The 15,139-nt window shown below is 36.2% G+C and overlaps 1 protein-coding gene across 2 annotated transcripts in view; it reads right to left on the bottom strand.

The window, feature by feature from the left end:
• The window catches only part of LOC118193355 (cell adhesion molecule Dscam1-like), a 978,906-nt gene that overhangs the window by 37,048 nt on the left and 926,719 nt on the right, over nucleotides 1–15,139 (bottom strand). For both annotated transcript variants that reach the window (XM_085823255.1, XM_085823256.1), the window contains exon 25: nucleotides 9,373–9,497. In XM_085823255.1, the coding sequence (XP_085679381.1) occupies nucleotides 9,373–9,497 (125 nt within the window). The remainder of the gene's footprint in view (nucleotides 1–9,372; nucleotides 9,498–15,139) is intronic.

The raw sequence follows: 15,139 nt of genomic DNA, 5'->3' as shown, positions 1-15,139 counted from the left end.
CCCGTTACAATGTATAGATAGGGGCCGATTGCTCGGAGATTCAGTTTCGAAGCAGCTGGGGTATTTAGCGGCTAGATGAGTTGCGATTTACTTCACACTGCGAGTGATTTTGAGAAGTGACGATATTCCATGCGTGCAAAGGAATAATAACTTAATATCCGCGTAGTCCTTGAGTTCTTATTTGTATGTCGTGAATTCTTATGACATATTATCAATTTCTTCCTGCTTATGTGGAGGGATTATTTAAAGCGATAACAACAAATTTGTAGCTTGCGAAAATACTTACTAAAATATTTATTTGGTATGTATATCTTAGATTTACGTTACACAAGTCAATTTATGTAATTTATGCAAATGTCATTTATGTGTCAATAGGCTATGAAAATTAATGCTTAGCGCCAAATCGTTAATATAACGTAATATTAAAGATTTTGGATACTCTGTGCTAAGCAATAATTTTTGAGTTATTCAGTTTGTCAGTTATGATAATTTCAGATGCAGAGGAAAGGATCAATGTAATTGTCTAAATATTTATTACACAATACTTTGGCAATATTGATTTGTGAAAGTGCAAACATAAATACGATAAGCAGTATCGAGGTATAAAGTATATGAGCAGATATCGTGCCCCAAATCCAGGCCAGAAAGTAGTAAGTTTTCTCCCACACTCTCTTTTATTTAATGGCTCTCGTCCACTCCCTCATTACAACGGGATGGTTTATAGGCGTCAATGATACTCTTGACAATATTTTTGATAGTTTTTAATCTAATGGTATAAATTGGTTTATTGTTCGAACTATTGGATGTTCAGAAAAAAACTGACGCATTAAAAAAAAGAAAGTAGAACGCTTCCAATAAATACATTGTTTTTACATAATAAAGTATCTTTTTTTTTTCTTTCCATTCGCTTTGTTTCTTTTTTCTTAACATTTCTTCGACGTGGTCTCAATAGTTTTTATTCAAAATATTTGTTTACAGTTACGTTGGAAATAAGATTATGCTCATTATAAAGAATAAGACGTTATTTAAAATCATACATCTCAAAATTCTTTTCATGTGGAAACCGTATTTATAAATCATAATTATCTGTGGATCCCTTCGAAAGAAAATTTTAGCATCTATTACAACCAATGTACATATGAGTTTAAATTCCAATTAATTCAAATAAATTTATGTTTATACTGATGTTTATTTGTAAATTAAGTTAATATTCAGGGCTATTAAAATTTGGATACTCTTTACCTTAGGAACTGAAATTTAACCCATTAACCGCCAAAAGTACAAGGAATGTTCCTTTTCTCATGAAAATAATAACAAATATTAAATTAAGCATTTATAACATACATTTACATTGAAAATAAAAACAAAAATGCTCTTACCTGTGGAAAAAGCGAGTGTTGCGTTCGCGCACCGTCATCGGAATAAGAGTACGGATGTTTAGTGAGTAGGATTGTACTCGTGTGATGTTTCTTTTGAGTGGAGCGCAGGATTACGTTTTAGCTGTATAACGTTTTATAAATCTACAAATCACATTACTTGTAATTAATTTAATAATTAAATATGCATTGTATTTCTTTTAAAAATACAGATTATTTCATTTGAAAGATTCATTTGAAAAGCTTGATTACGATCATGATGTAAAGCTACATTACATACTTTGCATCTATAAACAGTCTGGCAGTGATACTCTTTACAACAAAGTCTTTTGTTATCAACGGACTTTACGATAAAATGTCTACGCATCTCCATGCAACGTTTTTTGAATGCTGAATTTACTAGATCTTCCTGTTGCTGATCTATTTCTGGCTAATTCTACACTCTCAATAGGAGTTTGCTAAAGAAATAATGCATTCTCGCGTCTGAAATCTAAAGGAGAATGTATATTTCTAGTAGTAAAACGTGGTGATATTTAGTAAGTTTACATAAGGTCTCACCTCATATAATTTATCAGTATTGTCGATTTGACTATTGTCAAATGCAAATTCTGCTTCATATTCCTGTACTGCAAACGTGATATCCATTCTCGTACAACAGGAACAGAAATCTCCTCATTAAAAGACCAATACATTTTTTCTTAAGGTAAAGAATGATATCCTGTAAGCAATAATATTCCAATAAATCTTCTCATATAGGCTTCAGATGCAATAAATTCTGGGCTTTCTTTTTTTTTTTCTTTTGCTGAGCGTATATATTTGTTTGTTCAACGAGAAGAGAGTAAATTTCTACACCATAAGAAAATCGAAAATCTGTGCACTAGTTTTACCTTGTGTTTTGTGTTTTATAATTTCTCTTCTATCTCTTTCTTCATGCTCTTCCTGAGACATAACTAACAGTTTGTTTTTTATCCTCTTCAAGATTTCAGTCTTCTGCTTTTTAAACTTTTTATGGTCATTATTAACATTATCATCATCTGTTTCTTCATCAAAAAATCTTTGAAGGGCTTCTTATAATGTAAGATACCTCGCTCTAGACATTTTTAAACAACCAGAACATGAACCAGAATATCGAAAGGAATGAGTGGAAAAGGAGATTGACTACCCGTTTCCTGCTGACGTTGCGTCAACGCAACACCTGTTTACCCTTACCCACCAACACAAATATAAACATCTGACTGATGTAATGTTCTGATAAACGGTGACCTTGACTAAAAATAGATCACTCATAAAGACGGCGATTCTTTGGTTAAATATTTTCAGCAAAAATATCATGTCGAAGATTTTGCTTAAATTTTGCCTTAAGTATGAGATTAATTATTATAAACAAAATGATTGTTGAAGGCAAATATTCTTTTACAGAAATAATCTTCATAATATTCCCTACACAAAATCATCTGCTGGTATAAAATATCTTAGGTAGTTATATTTATATACGCATTTATTTTGACCGTTGCGTCAACGCAACACCAGCGGCTAAAGGGTTAAATAAGTGCTGCTTATATTAATCAGATGAAGCTTTCAGATTCCTGTGTAGCGTTTTTATGTTTGAATGCATGCTGGTAAGAAGCGGCATCATCATAGTGCTTTAAAGCGCTCTGCTATTGCTATTTTACTCGAGTGCGAAGTCTATAGGTTACCAATAATAAACTACATAAAACCCAACCAATTATAAATTTCATAAAATGGCATTCCTGGGAGGGAAAAGTAACAGGCAATTGCCATGAGTAGTTTCAAAATTTTAAGTCTTTCACCTACAGCATCACTGTATGCGCAGTTAATTTAAATTTTACTTTTTGTCTCTTTTAAAAATCTAGAAGAGTCACAAGGGCTATTTGAGAAGCATGCAAATGTGAATCACCGCGAAGGATATGGTCCTATTTGTCCCATCACAAGATGAGGATGTGGACTACCGCGGACCGTGATTTAAGTATAACTGAATAATTTACAGCACATTGGAAGGAATCTTTATCTCTGTCCAAGACGATGTTGACTCTTAATATCAATATTAACATTCAAAGAACTATATATTACTTCTAATCGCAGTGCCACAGAAAGCTCTCCACTTCGGCGTCTCCTGTAAGAGAAATTACACAGACTATCTGAAAAGATACTCTGTTGCAATAGTTGCAATAAATAATTCAACCTTTAGAGAATGTACAGTTAAAGCATATTTACAGACTCTAGAAATTCTGTCGAAATTCGTAAGTCAAATATTGACACAATAGTTTCCATGTTATGTTTATCTGATTAAGTTATATGCCTTTAAATAGGTGATTCAAGACTAGAATTTCTATTCAGAAAGGAACAATAGATGGAGATAAAAGCATGGCTGGAAAGTTATTTTTTTTATTTACTTTCTCTATCTCTGTTTTTAAGATCCCTCATTGTATGGTATTTGATAATAGATATCAAATTTCATAAAAATCGAGCAAAATATTTCTCTCAAAGTTATTTTCTAATATATTGATGAAAAATAATTGAACATAGTGACATTAATGATATCTTTTGATGACAGTTACCATGTAACTATTTCTAAGAGTTAATTGACAAACTTTAGCCTGAAAATTATATACCTCTACAGTATATACTGTAAAAAACGACGCTGAAGACCTTATACTCCTTTCCTGTTTTTTACATCTAAGTAGTATCCAAAATAAACGGAGATCTAAGCATTTTATAATCCAATAACCTACTAGAACACACTCTTGATGGCGCGAAATTCATAATGAGCTGCATGGGATATATTGCTTACTGACAGTGAAAGCCAATTAGAGGTTAATATTTACTTTATAACTGACAATACTTGTCAGCTACAAAACTCAAAGCTCTATGGGTTTAATAAAATTTTATCAGATAATTTTATCTATAGACAAGACAGCACGCGATCTACACTGGTAAAATAAATTAATAAAATTTGCATGTTTTATCGAATGACATGAAAAGAACCAAACTAAAGGAAAAACCAGTACTTCTAGATAAAAGTGCAAATCTTGTACGGCAAATACGTAAGCGTACACATGTGCGTAGGCGGAGCCAGCAGAAAAACAGGCTTTATAAGCGCGTGGAGGGTAAGACGAATTGCGTTCGCTAGCACACCTAGGTGAATTTCTTGGTGTTATCTTGCAGCAATCGGATAAATTCACGTCGGAACAGTAAAAATGAGTAACCACCAACGTTTAGATGATGGAATGAGGTGGCGAATTGTGGGGCGGCTAGAGGCAGGCCATTCGCAAGTCCAGATATGTAAAGAGTGTAATTTTACGCCCGGCGTCGTGTGTAACCTATGGAAACAGTTCCAGGATACCGGATCCATCGACAGAAAGTCTGGGCAAGGTTGTGCAAGAGCCACGACGGCCAGAGAATATCGCTATTTGTCCATTTTAGAGAGGCGTAACAGAGGGGCTACAGCTTCTGAGCTCTCTCGGGACCTGCATGCAGACACATGCACCCGTGTAACAAGGGTGACTGTTTCCAAAAGACTTAATGAGAGAGGGTTGTTTGCCAGAAGACCGGCTGTTTGCGTTCCGCTAACGTCTACGAACAGGAGAGTCAGTTTAGCATGGTGCAGGCAGCATAGTGATTGGAGTACGGAACAATGAGCTACCGTGAAGAGTCCCGTTTTAGCCTAAGCGCCGATTCTAGCCGTATTTTCATATGGAGAGAGCCAGGGACCCACCCTCCAGTGTCGGCGAAATCACCAATTATGTCGGTGGCGGTGTAATGGTCTGAGCAGGCATCATGTTGGATGGCTACACACCTCTCTATGTCTTTGACAGAAGCTCTGTTACTTGTGCTGAGGTATAGAGATGAGGTCTTGGAGCCCTATGTTCGCCTTTTTTGGGGTGCAGTGGGCCCCGAGTTCATCTTGACAGTACGATAACGCGAGGCCACATAGAGCTCTTCTGGTCGACGAATTTCTCGAGAGGGAGGATATTCGCCGGATGGATTGGCTAGTCAGGTCTCCAGACCTCAGCCCAATAGAGCATGTCTGGGATGCTCTGGGGAGGGCATCTGCAACTCGCAACCTCCCTCCGAGAACCATCCAGGAACTGAAAACAGCGTTGCTGACTGAGTGGGACCAATTGCCACAGGCACTTATAAACTGCCTTATTTCCAGTATGGCATCACGCTGCGAGGCCTGTATGGCTGTAAGGGGGCCATACCCCCTATTAACCCATTTCGTTTGTGTCTTCTGCAACCGTTGTTTCAGATCTTCAGACTCCCATTAGTGTCACACACGAATATGTGTATAACTGTTGAATGTTTATTTTGCTTGTATTATATCAACTTATGTTCACACCAAATTTTATTAAAATCTGTCCGGTTTTTCTGGAGTACGAAGATCAAATATTAAAATTATCTTAACTTTTTGCAGAGTGTATAAAGTCTGTATTTCCACTAAACGCACAAATGTTAACGCACAAAAGCATAGGCGGTCTTGAAACAGATTACTCACTGCAGACTATTTATAAACAGATTACTCACGACGAATGAGGATGTATAAGCTTGGGCTGTTTATAACAGTTAGAATAATTATACTAACAGTTAAATAACTTCTGCATTATAACACAATTTCGAAGTATGTAGTTTAGATCTTCACAGTTAATGAAATTCTGCAGTTTATTTTCCAGATTCGCAAAATGAAATTTAGTATTCTAAAAATGCAATATAAGACTTAACGATCTGCTTCTTAAATCTCATCTGATTTCTTCCCCAAAGGAAGTAACACAACTGTCGGACTGTGAGTCTTTAGAATGTCACTAGTGTTAATGAAACCAAATGGAATTAATTTTCTTTAAGATAACATTTCCATTTCGAATCTTTGTGTATCAGAATTTGCTCCACTTACAATACGTACAAATGCCAAGATAATCATCCCATTTGATAATATGAACATTTTACAGTACGAATAAATGATAACATAAAGACTTCATATTTGGAATAAGTGTATAACTGCTGAAAAAGTACTGTTTACACACACAATGGCCAATAAATTAGAAAGCTTTGATATTTTCATTTGAATGCGTGCTAGGGATGAAGTATGCAAATTTTTTATCAGGTGGGTTCCACATAGTTAGAATGCTAGTATATGTAAGGTGTTAGAGTGCTTTTCATGATGAATGAAGTGGAATGGGGAAAACGACAGATCCTTCGCCATTTGAAAAAGGTATTAATGTTGGTGCCCGTTTAGCAAAGGTTTTCAAAAGTCGAAATCAGAACCCACAGTCCTTCTCTAGAAGACGTAACTGTGGATCGAGCACCCCTTTTCCAAAAGAATGATCGGCGTCGTCTCCAACGAATTGTATGAAACCAGGACTCTGCTGTACTTCAGTTGACATAAATCGTCAACCAAGTCTCTTCCCAACCGATTTTAGCTCGAACCATGGTCAGATAATTGCAGAGGATAGGAATGCATAGTCGGGTGCTTGTGAGAAAGCCACACATTTCTGCCCGACGTTTGCAAGAACTCGTTTGCAGCTGTGGCGGAAAAAGCGACACTAGACATCTAAGGATTGGAAACGGGTAATGTGGTTGGATGAATCACGCTGCACTTTATTTGGCACTGATGGAAGACGTCGAATTTGCCGAGAACCCCATGAAGCTATCTTACCTGACTCGCATTCTGCAAAGGTTTGTTGGGAGTATCATAATATGGTGTATGTTCTGCTGGCAAAGAAGTGGTGCCCCCATAGAAGTGCTGGCATGAAAGTGATGCCTCGAGGATAGACAACAGCCATGAAATACCTAGATATACTTGTCAGATCAAGTGCACCCTGCAATATTGCATTTTTAGCCTGATGGCGAAGGATACTTCATGAACGATGATGCAACTATACACAGTGTCAGAAATGTTGAAAATTGGATCAATGAACATCAGCCTGACTTCCACCACCTTACCCGGCCACCGCATAGCCTGGATCTTAACTACATAGAAAATGTGCGGGACATGGTGAAAGAACGCATCTAACAGCACTTTCCTCTTCCATCTACTTTATAAGATCTAAAAAGTTAAAAGCTGCATAGCCAATGCATGGTATTCTCCGGGCGTAAATCTGTGAATCCAATGATGATGAGTTGAATATTTTTACTTTTTAGTCTCAGAAGATTGTTTAAAATTAGGTACACAGCGCTATCCGCGGTTTCAAATTCATTGGCCAGTGTGTGTAATAATACTAGCGGAAGCAAGTACCTGATGCCAGTTACGTTAGATTGAAAGCTATACCGCTGTAATCCTTCTCTAATAACGGTACGAAACATACGATTCATAGCCATACATTTTCTAATCTGATGCGATATGGAACTCACATAAAAAATGTCGATAGAAAAATAAACTAATTTTCTCTCATTATATCAGCAACAATGCCCCTCAGCTTTTAATGATTTTCATTTTTCAAATCAAATCGTCGCAAAAGCTGAAGTTCCATCCACTATTCACTTATATTCAATTTTAGTCGATTAAATGCAACAAAACAATTTATCATTATTGATCGGAAATCAATAAGGCGAACAAACAAACACATAGATATCCTTCTTTATACATACAGATTTAAAAAAACTACAAATTTTTGATTAACAAACTATACGATTTGAAAGCGAGCAAGCAGTAGCAACACTTTTTGGAAATAAAGCATTTTTATCTTCAACGCGCAAGACTGTTGCCACTCAAAAAAATTAATACGGAAATTAGTGTTTTCAGTGTTTTTAATTAATACCTCGGTCGAAAAGTTGTACGAAGATGGGAACAGTCGAAATGGCTTCCTACGAATTCTTCGAATCGGGAATAATGTTTTTATTGTTTGGCAATGCTATTTTTATTTCATTGTAAAACTTGCAAATTTTTTATTAACAAACTGTATGATCTGAAAGCAAGCAGTGACAACACTTCTCGAAATAAAGCAGCTTTTTATCTCTAGCATGTGAGACTGTTACCACTCGGAAAAATGAGGGCGAAAATTTGCGTTTTCAGAGTGGTAATTCATATCTATGACTTTAGCTACTTTACTACTTTAAAAAAATTTTAAGAAAAAGTGGACTCCGACCTTTTCCAAGACCCAGAAAAGAATTGTAGAAAGTTTGCTGACGATAGCTGTAGTAGTGACTGAGTTTATCGAGAACAACAAACACACAACCATGCAAAATTTATATATATATATATATATATATATATTGATTCATCGAGTAGTGTAGTGTAATTTAAGTTAGAAATGATTATGATATGTACACTGCCATCTACTCTGCTGCTTAGACGGAAAAGTGGTTAGTGACGCCGACTGTCGTACCGAAGGCCCCGGGTTAAAATGTATAGTGTCTGCGCGGCATGTGGGCATTCAAAATACACGGCCAGCCGAAAGTCATATCGAGTGGTTGATGGTAGAGGAACAGGAGTGGGAGTATCTAGGAACCACTCCGCAGGATGCTCTCTCTCAAAACTGAGACAGGACTGAGCAAAGTCGGATTGTCACATGTATGGTGTTCACGTTTTACTGCCAACTATAGACGTATTCTTGTATTGCTTGCCACGATAAAATTCGTGGGCCTGTTCTTAATAGGTCAGACGTGTGAGTTTAGTCACAACACCACAACGAACCATCTACACTGAGCTTAAACTGGCAATGTGTTTTAGAAAAATAAAATAAAAAAAGCTAACAAGTTTCTTAAAGCAAATTCTCCTAAAAGATTAAGATGTCCCTCCGTGTCTCAATAAGTCAATAGCTACATAGTAGCTCATAACCATGAAAGGGTTACTAGCATTGAATTCTGAACTTCAATAACACTTAAACTAAAATACGTATTCAAAATCACATGAATTATTATCTGTATGAATATATCGAAAATAAAAGGATTAAACTTAATATAGTTTTCTGTCTGTTAGCTACTTAGCGGCTATCTTTAGATTGCCATTTTGCCAAACAAGTATGGGATATTTTATAATTACCTTTCCTCATATGTTGGTGGTAATCACGATCACACTCTGCTTCGGACATTTCGTGACTATCTGTCGTGTTGCCACCTTGGAAACAATGTTTCTCTCCACTAGAACTGCCTTCGTCATCGGAATTTCTGAAAAAAAGAAAAGATGCAGTGACATTTAATGCAATAACGATAGATTTTAAAACTCAATATAAGTAGTACTATTTTAAAACTGAGTACAGTATATTAAAAACGAAATTAAGTGAACTCTTTTATAGTATCCACCTCCTGCCGACAAATACTTCTCAAAGTGACTACTATTTCTATGAACTGTAATGGGCTCTTTAATGCTTCAACCGCACTATAATACATTTAATGTGACTGTATCGAATTCCTTTTCTCACGACCACCGAAATATCTTAATTTTGGTATTAATTCGTTATATCTTGCCTGTATAGCAGGCAACATATGACAAGACATTCATGTGCAGCCGTAGCAGTTGATTCTGTTTTTGAGATTATTAAATCGGTCACCTTTAATTCGAAAATGACAGTTCAATGAATGAAAATGAAAAAGTTTGCCAATTTGTAGTGATGAACTTTATATTATTATATCTGTAAAACAGAATGTGTATGTTTAGAAACGTGAGTACATAGATCATCACAGTACAGTTCATAAATCATTGATACGCAAAGTTTCTAAAGCGCATGGTACAAAAAATAAAATATTCTAATAAGCTTTCAGATTTTATATTACGCCCAAAGGTGCCTTTTTCTCATTTTCATACACATACACGCTTCGAGAGTATTTGGGCTAATGTCCCTTTGGGTTAAAATATTTAAAAGCAGCTTATCCATTGAACTTCCGATAGACAGCTTCGCGCGCTGGAGAGGAAATGTTTTTTTCTCTTACGGTGTTGCCATTGCTCGCTTTAAAATAAGTTCGTTAGTTAAAAATTCATTAAAGTTTTACAGAATTTGAAAAACACAGTAAAATATTTAAAAACAGTATATCTTTAGAATTTCTGACAGACAGTCTGGAGATAAAATCCGCTGGAGATACAATTGTATTTTTTCCGTAGAGCGTTGCCATTGCTCGTTTTCAAATCGTTGAGATTTTTAGTCAAATATCCATTAAAATTTTACAAAATATGAAATGCACAGATCCTAAATTCGGGCTTCCAAGGGACCATATCAGGGTGGAAGACTACGTTATTCAAAATTTGATGGCTTTAGGTAATGCTGTTTTTCACAATGCGAGAAACACAAATGACATTCACGGAGATTCTTCATTGTCTTATTTCTTTAAATATATTACAAGGAGATAATATCTGGTGGCAACAATTTGAAAAGTCATTCAGCGATTTTAGTGATTCAACGTAAAATGTCATTTTGAGATTAATAGCTCTTCTGGGCTAACTCCCTTTGGGCTAAAAAGGAAAAATATAAGTAAAAATTGCTTCGGTTGAAAATGAACCATCGTTTATACACTGCTGGCCACCGTAAATGCAACGGCCTGAAGGAAGCATGCAAATAACATGAAATTTACAACATGCAATAGCGGAGATGATATATGCAAATGATTAGAATTTCAGCGCAGACGCACATCACGCGTGCCTTTGGCGCCACTTAAAGCGCTATTTAAGACTTGGAGTGTTCGACGATTTCAAGTTCGGCAAGTGTGTTTATCTTGTTTTTTATTTTTTTATTATTATTATTTTTTCAAAAAAAAAACGATCAATTATGCCTCGTAGTAAACAGCGATCATCGTTTGATCAAGTATCCGAGTTCGACAGAGGAAGGATAGTGGCCTACCGGGAGTGTGGATTATCTTCCAGGGAGATCGGTAGTGGTGTTGGACGAAATCAAACAACTATAATGTCGATATGTGACAGTTGGATGCAGGAGGGTACGACGGACCGACGTGTTCGATCGCATCCACCTCAGTGCACCACTTCACGTGATGACAGGAACATTGTGTGCATGGCAGTGACGGATCGCTCAGTCACATCACGAACCATAGCACAGCACATTTAGTCTGTAACGCATCATCCAGTGTCTGCGGGTACCATTCGACGCCGTTTACAGCAGAGTTGTCTGTCCTGAAGACGTCCATTGCTTCGTCTACCCTTGACGCAGAACCACAGACGTCTTCGCCGCCAATGGTGCGATGAAAGAAGGATGTGGATGGCAGAATGGAATGAAATTGTCTTTAATGACGAGTCACGCTTCTCTCTGCAACACCACAATGGTCGGATTCGAGTCTGGAGATACCGTGGAGAGAAGATGCTGAACAGCTGTGTTATGCACCGCCACACTGGTCCTACACCGGGTATTAGGGTATGGGGCGGTATTGGGTATCACTCTCGCACTCATCTAATACGCATTGTTGGTACTTTAAACAGCCAGCGCTACATCTCCGAGGTGTTGGAGCCAGTTGTCCTTCCTTACCTTGATGACTTGCCCACAGCCATATTTCAACAGGATAATGAGTGAGTACATGTAGCACGCATTGTCCAAGGGTTGTTCGTCAATAGCCAGATTGAATTGCTTCCCTGGCCGGCTCGCTCTCTGGATCTTTCCCCGATAGAAAACATGTGGTCCATGGTTGCTGAACGATTGACCCGATTAAATACGGGGGTGCATTCCAAGCTGCCACACCAGATCAACTTTTGCAACAAGTGGAAGCTGCTTAGTCTGCTGTACTCCAAGAACACATCCAAAGTCTCTTTGAATCAATGCCGAGGCATGTGGCAACAATGGCTCCAACAATGGCGGCTACTCTGGCTACTGATTCTGGAAGGAACCACACTTCACAGAAGTCTATAAATTTAATCATTTGATACTTAGTCAACAAGTACTACTAACTAATCTACTAAATAAACTTTGTTGTGATATATCTTGTCTTTCTTGGTGTTGCAGTTTGGGTGGACAGCAGCGTAACAAATAACTCGTTAAGACCAACCAGTATTTTAAAAATATTAACATGTCTAAATTGAATGTGAAACGATTTGCAAATCGAATATTTGGGATTGCGAAGATTAATTTTGAAGACTAGATTTAAAGTTTAATTCAAAAATGAAATGGAAAAGAAAATAAGAATGCTCCTGCTGATTATGGAAATTGCCCGACCCCTCATGAATATATCCTTAACTAACGTTGGCTAGTAGTTTCTATCTGCATACTATAAAACTAATAAATCACAAATTGTGGGTTTTGTAATTTATAAGCCATTTAAAATTTATGTATCAACCTCGAATGGTAGCATTTGTATATACAATAGAAAATGTAGATAAACATGATTTAGAATTTTCTTTGGTAGAAGAGACAGAATAATTAAAACACGCAGATGAATAATATTGTGTGAGAGAATATAATTAAACTGTTAGGTATTAATTATTATTATTTTCAAGCTTTAAGTTAAGTGCCCTTATTCAGTTTTGATCCAATTAAAGTCATTAATTTTTGCTTTAGTTTGTTTAAAGTTCGTTGTAAGTTTAAACAGTAACTTTTGTAAACTTTAAATTTATGTTTTTTTTGATGATGTTTAATTTTAATTTGATGATGTTTAATTTTAATTTGAGTTTAGGAACTTAAGTTTTACTTGATTTTCGTACTTCTTTGTTTCTGACCCTTAAGGTTGTTAACTTTTAACGTTAATTATTTTAATATTTTGTTACTGCACTTTTGGTGTGTTAATTTTAATGTTTATTAAGGTAACTTAATTTTTTTACCCCTCTATCTATTAAAGTTTCTCGAATTCATATTTTCTGGTGGTAAGGTTGTAAAAAGAAATTCAATCTTGAAAATGAATATGTATACTTATTTCTTTTGAAGAAACAACTTATAACGTGTGCATTTCAGTAACTGAATTTAATTGCTAAATAATAGTTTTGACTTTTACAGTATTAAATTTGTTTATTGTGTTGAAAGCTATTCACTGGTTCAGTAATTTTTCCATCCAAAATTTGTCGGCTTGGAATTCGTTTCTCAGAATTCCTTATCTGGGGACTACTGTGCCCCGAATTCTTTTGTCAAGTACTTTACCATGTGTGCTGTTTTGCATATTCTGCACTCTGTTTGCTCAGGCATCTTTAGCATAGAAATGTTCAGCGGGGAGATTGTTTACGAAGGTGAAGATTCGTCAGTTGCTAGCTATACTAGATACAGACCCCGAGAGAGGCTAATGCTTTCCCCCTTTTCTTCCAGCAGAGGGGTATTTGACCTCGCGCCGTGGCTTTGGAAGGCTGCATTTGTTGAACCGCGATGGTTGTCAATTTCTGGTAGTCGAGGAAATCCTTCCCTTGAAGATTTCTCTATTTCTTCGGTTGGGGCTGCCGTTCTCGGCGATTTTGGACATCTCATACTTCGCCAATTATTCAAGATCTCGCCAGTGTACAAAAAAGAGTTGCTGCGTAGTTGGAAGGAGAGCGAGCTGCGAAGGAGAACGTGCACCTCAACTGAACAGCTTGGAGAGTAGCAACGGCGGTCCGAATTTCGAAAATATGCTACCTACTTCTATGATCTTCATGGCTGACCTGAGAGAGCTTCAGAGAAGCGGACGGACACCGAAATTTGAAACTGTTTGCTGATAAGGAAGTCTTGAGACGTCATCCACACAGAAAATGGCATATTGAAAGTTAGAAGTTTGGAACCATCCTGATGGAATTGCTGTCCAGGACGAAAAATTGGAGTCTGACCTCGTCTTTTGATGCCTTTCCTTAGTTGATTTCATTTTGCTTACCCCTTTCTTTTATTCCCACAGATTTGCTGAATGCCAGTTTTTCCCCTGAATGTTGAAGTCTGTGATCCTCTGCAAAAACAAAACAACATGTATTTCAAGATTTCCGTGTTCGAAGAGATAATTTCATTTTAATCTTGTAAGGTTGCTACCTCCCCTTGTTAATTAATTTAAAGGTATGTTATTTTTTTGTGGAACTTCTGTTAATTATGTTAACAAGCCACCTCCTAATATTAAAAATGAATATTGTTATTATCATAGCACTATCCGTAATGTAACTTCGCATCAATATCACCTTGAATAAACGTTAGTTTGTTTTTCTTACCTATTGGTAACTGTTTTAATTTTAATTAAATTTATGATACTGAACCATATACTCTAATTTACTGAGTTTAGTTTCGCTTACACAATGCATTTAATACCTGTATATTGAATGGTTATAATGTTTGTGCACACATGAATTACTCTCTGAAAAATGGTTTACTGATATTGAACATCTATTTACCTTATTAATTAGTGACATAATTACACTCAGTGCTATGCATGTTATATTCTCAGTGTTGTTGATTAGTGCACATAATGTCAGATGAAATATGTTATATTGTTCAATACATAATACACAACAAAAATATTCTATTTTGGGAAATTAAGAGATAAATTTTAATTGGTAAATACGAGTAATTAATATTCAATGGCGGGGCAATCTTAAGATAGAGAAGTTCTTCATATTAAAGTAAAAACATATTCCTCATAGTACACATTCCTGAATAAAGAAATCATTAAAAATTGTTTGCCAGTTATTCAACTTCTAAAATACAAATAGGAATTCTACAGGGAGATGAAGAAATTCTGGTCTTCTTATTGAAAATAAAAAGATATTCCTGAAAGCGGAAAGTTACTTGGAAACACATTCTCGAGTAACGACAGCATTCATGAAATACTTGCCAATTACTCAGCTTTTAGAAAGGATAACGGGTAGGATACTGGAAGAAGAAGATGAAGAAATTCTGATCATTCCCTTTGTTGGCGAAAGAAAAATAATCAAAGAGCCT

This window comes from Stegodyphus dumicola, chromosome 9, assembly GCF_044657685.1.
Source record: "Stegodyphus dumicola isolate Sdum_Otavi_A_Nest chromosome 9, ASM4465768v1".
Classification (NCBI taxonomy): domain Eukaryota; kingdom Metazoa; phylum Arthropoda; class Arachnida; order Araneae; family Eresidae; genus Stegodyphus; species Stegodyphus dumicola.
This window is presented reverse-complemented; position numbering and strand designations above follow the sequence as displayed.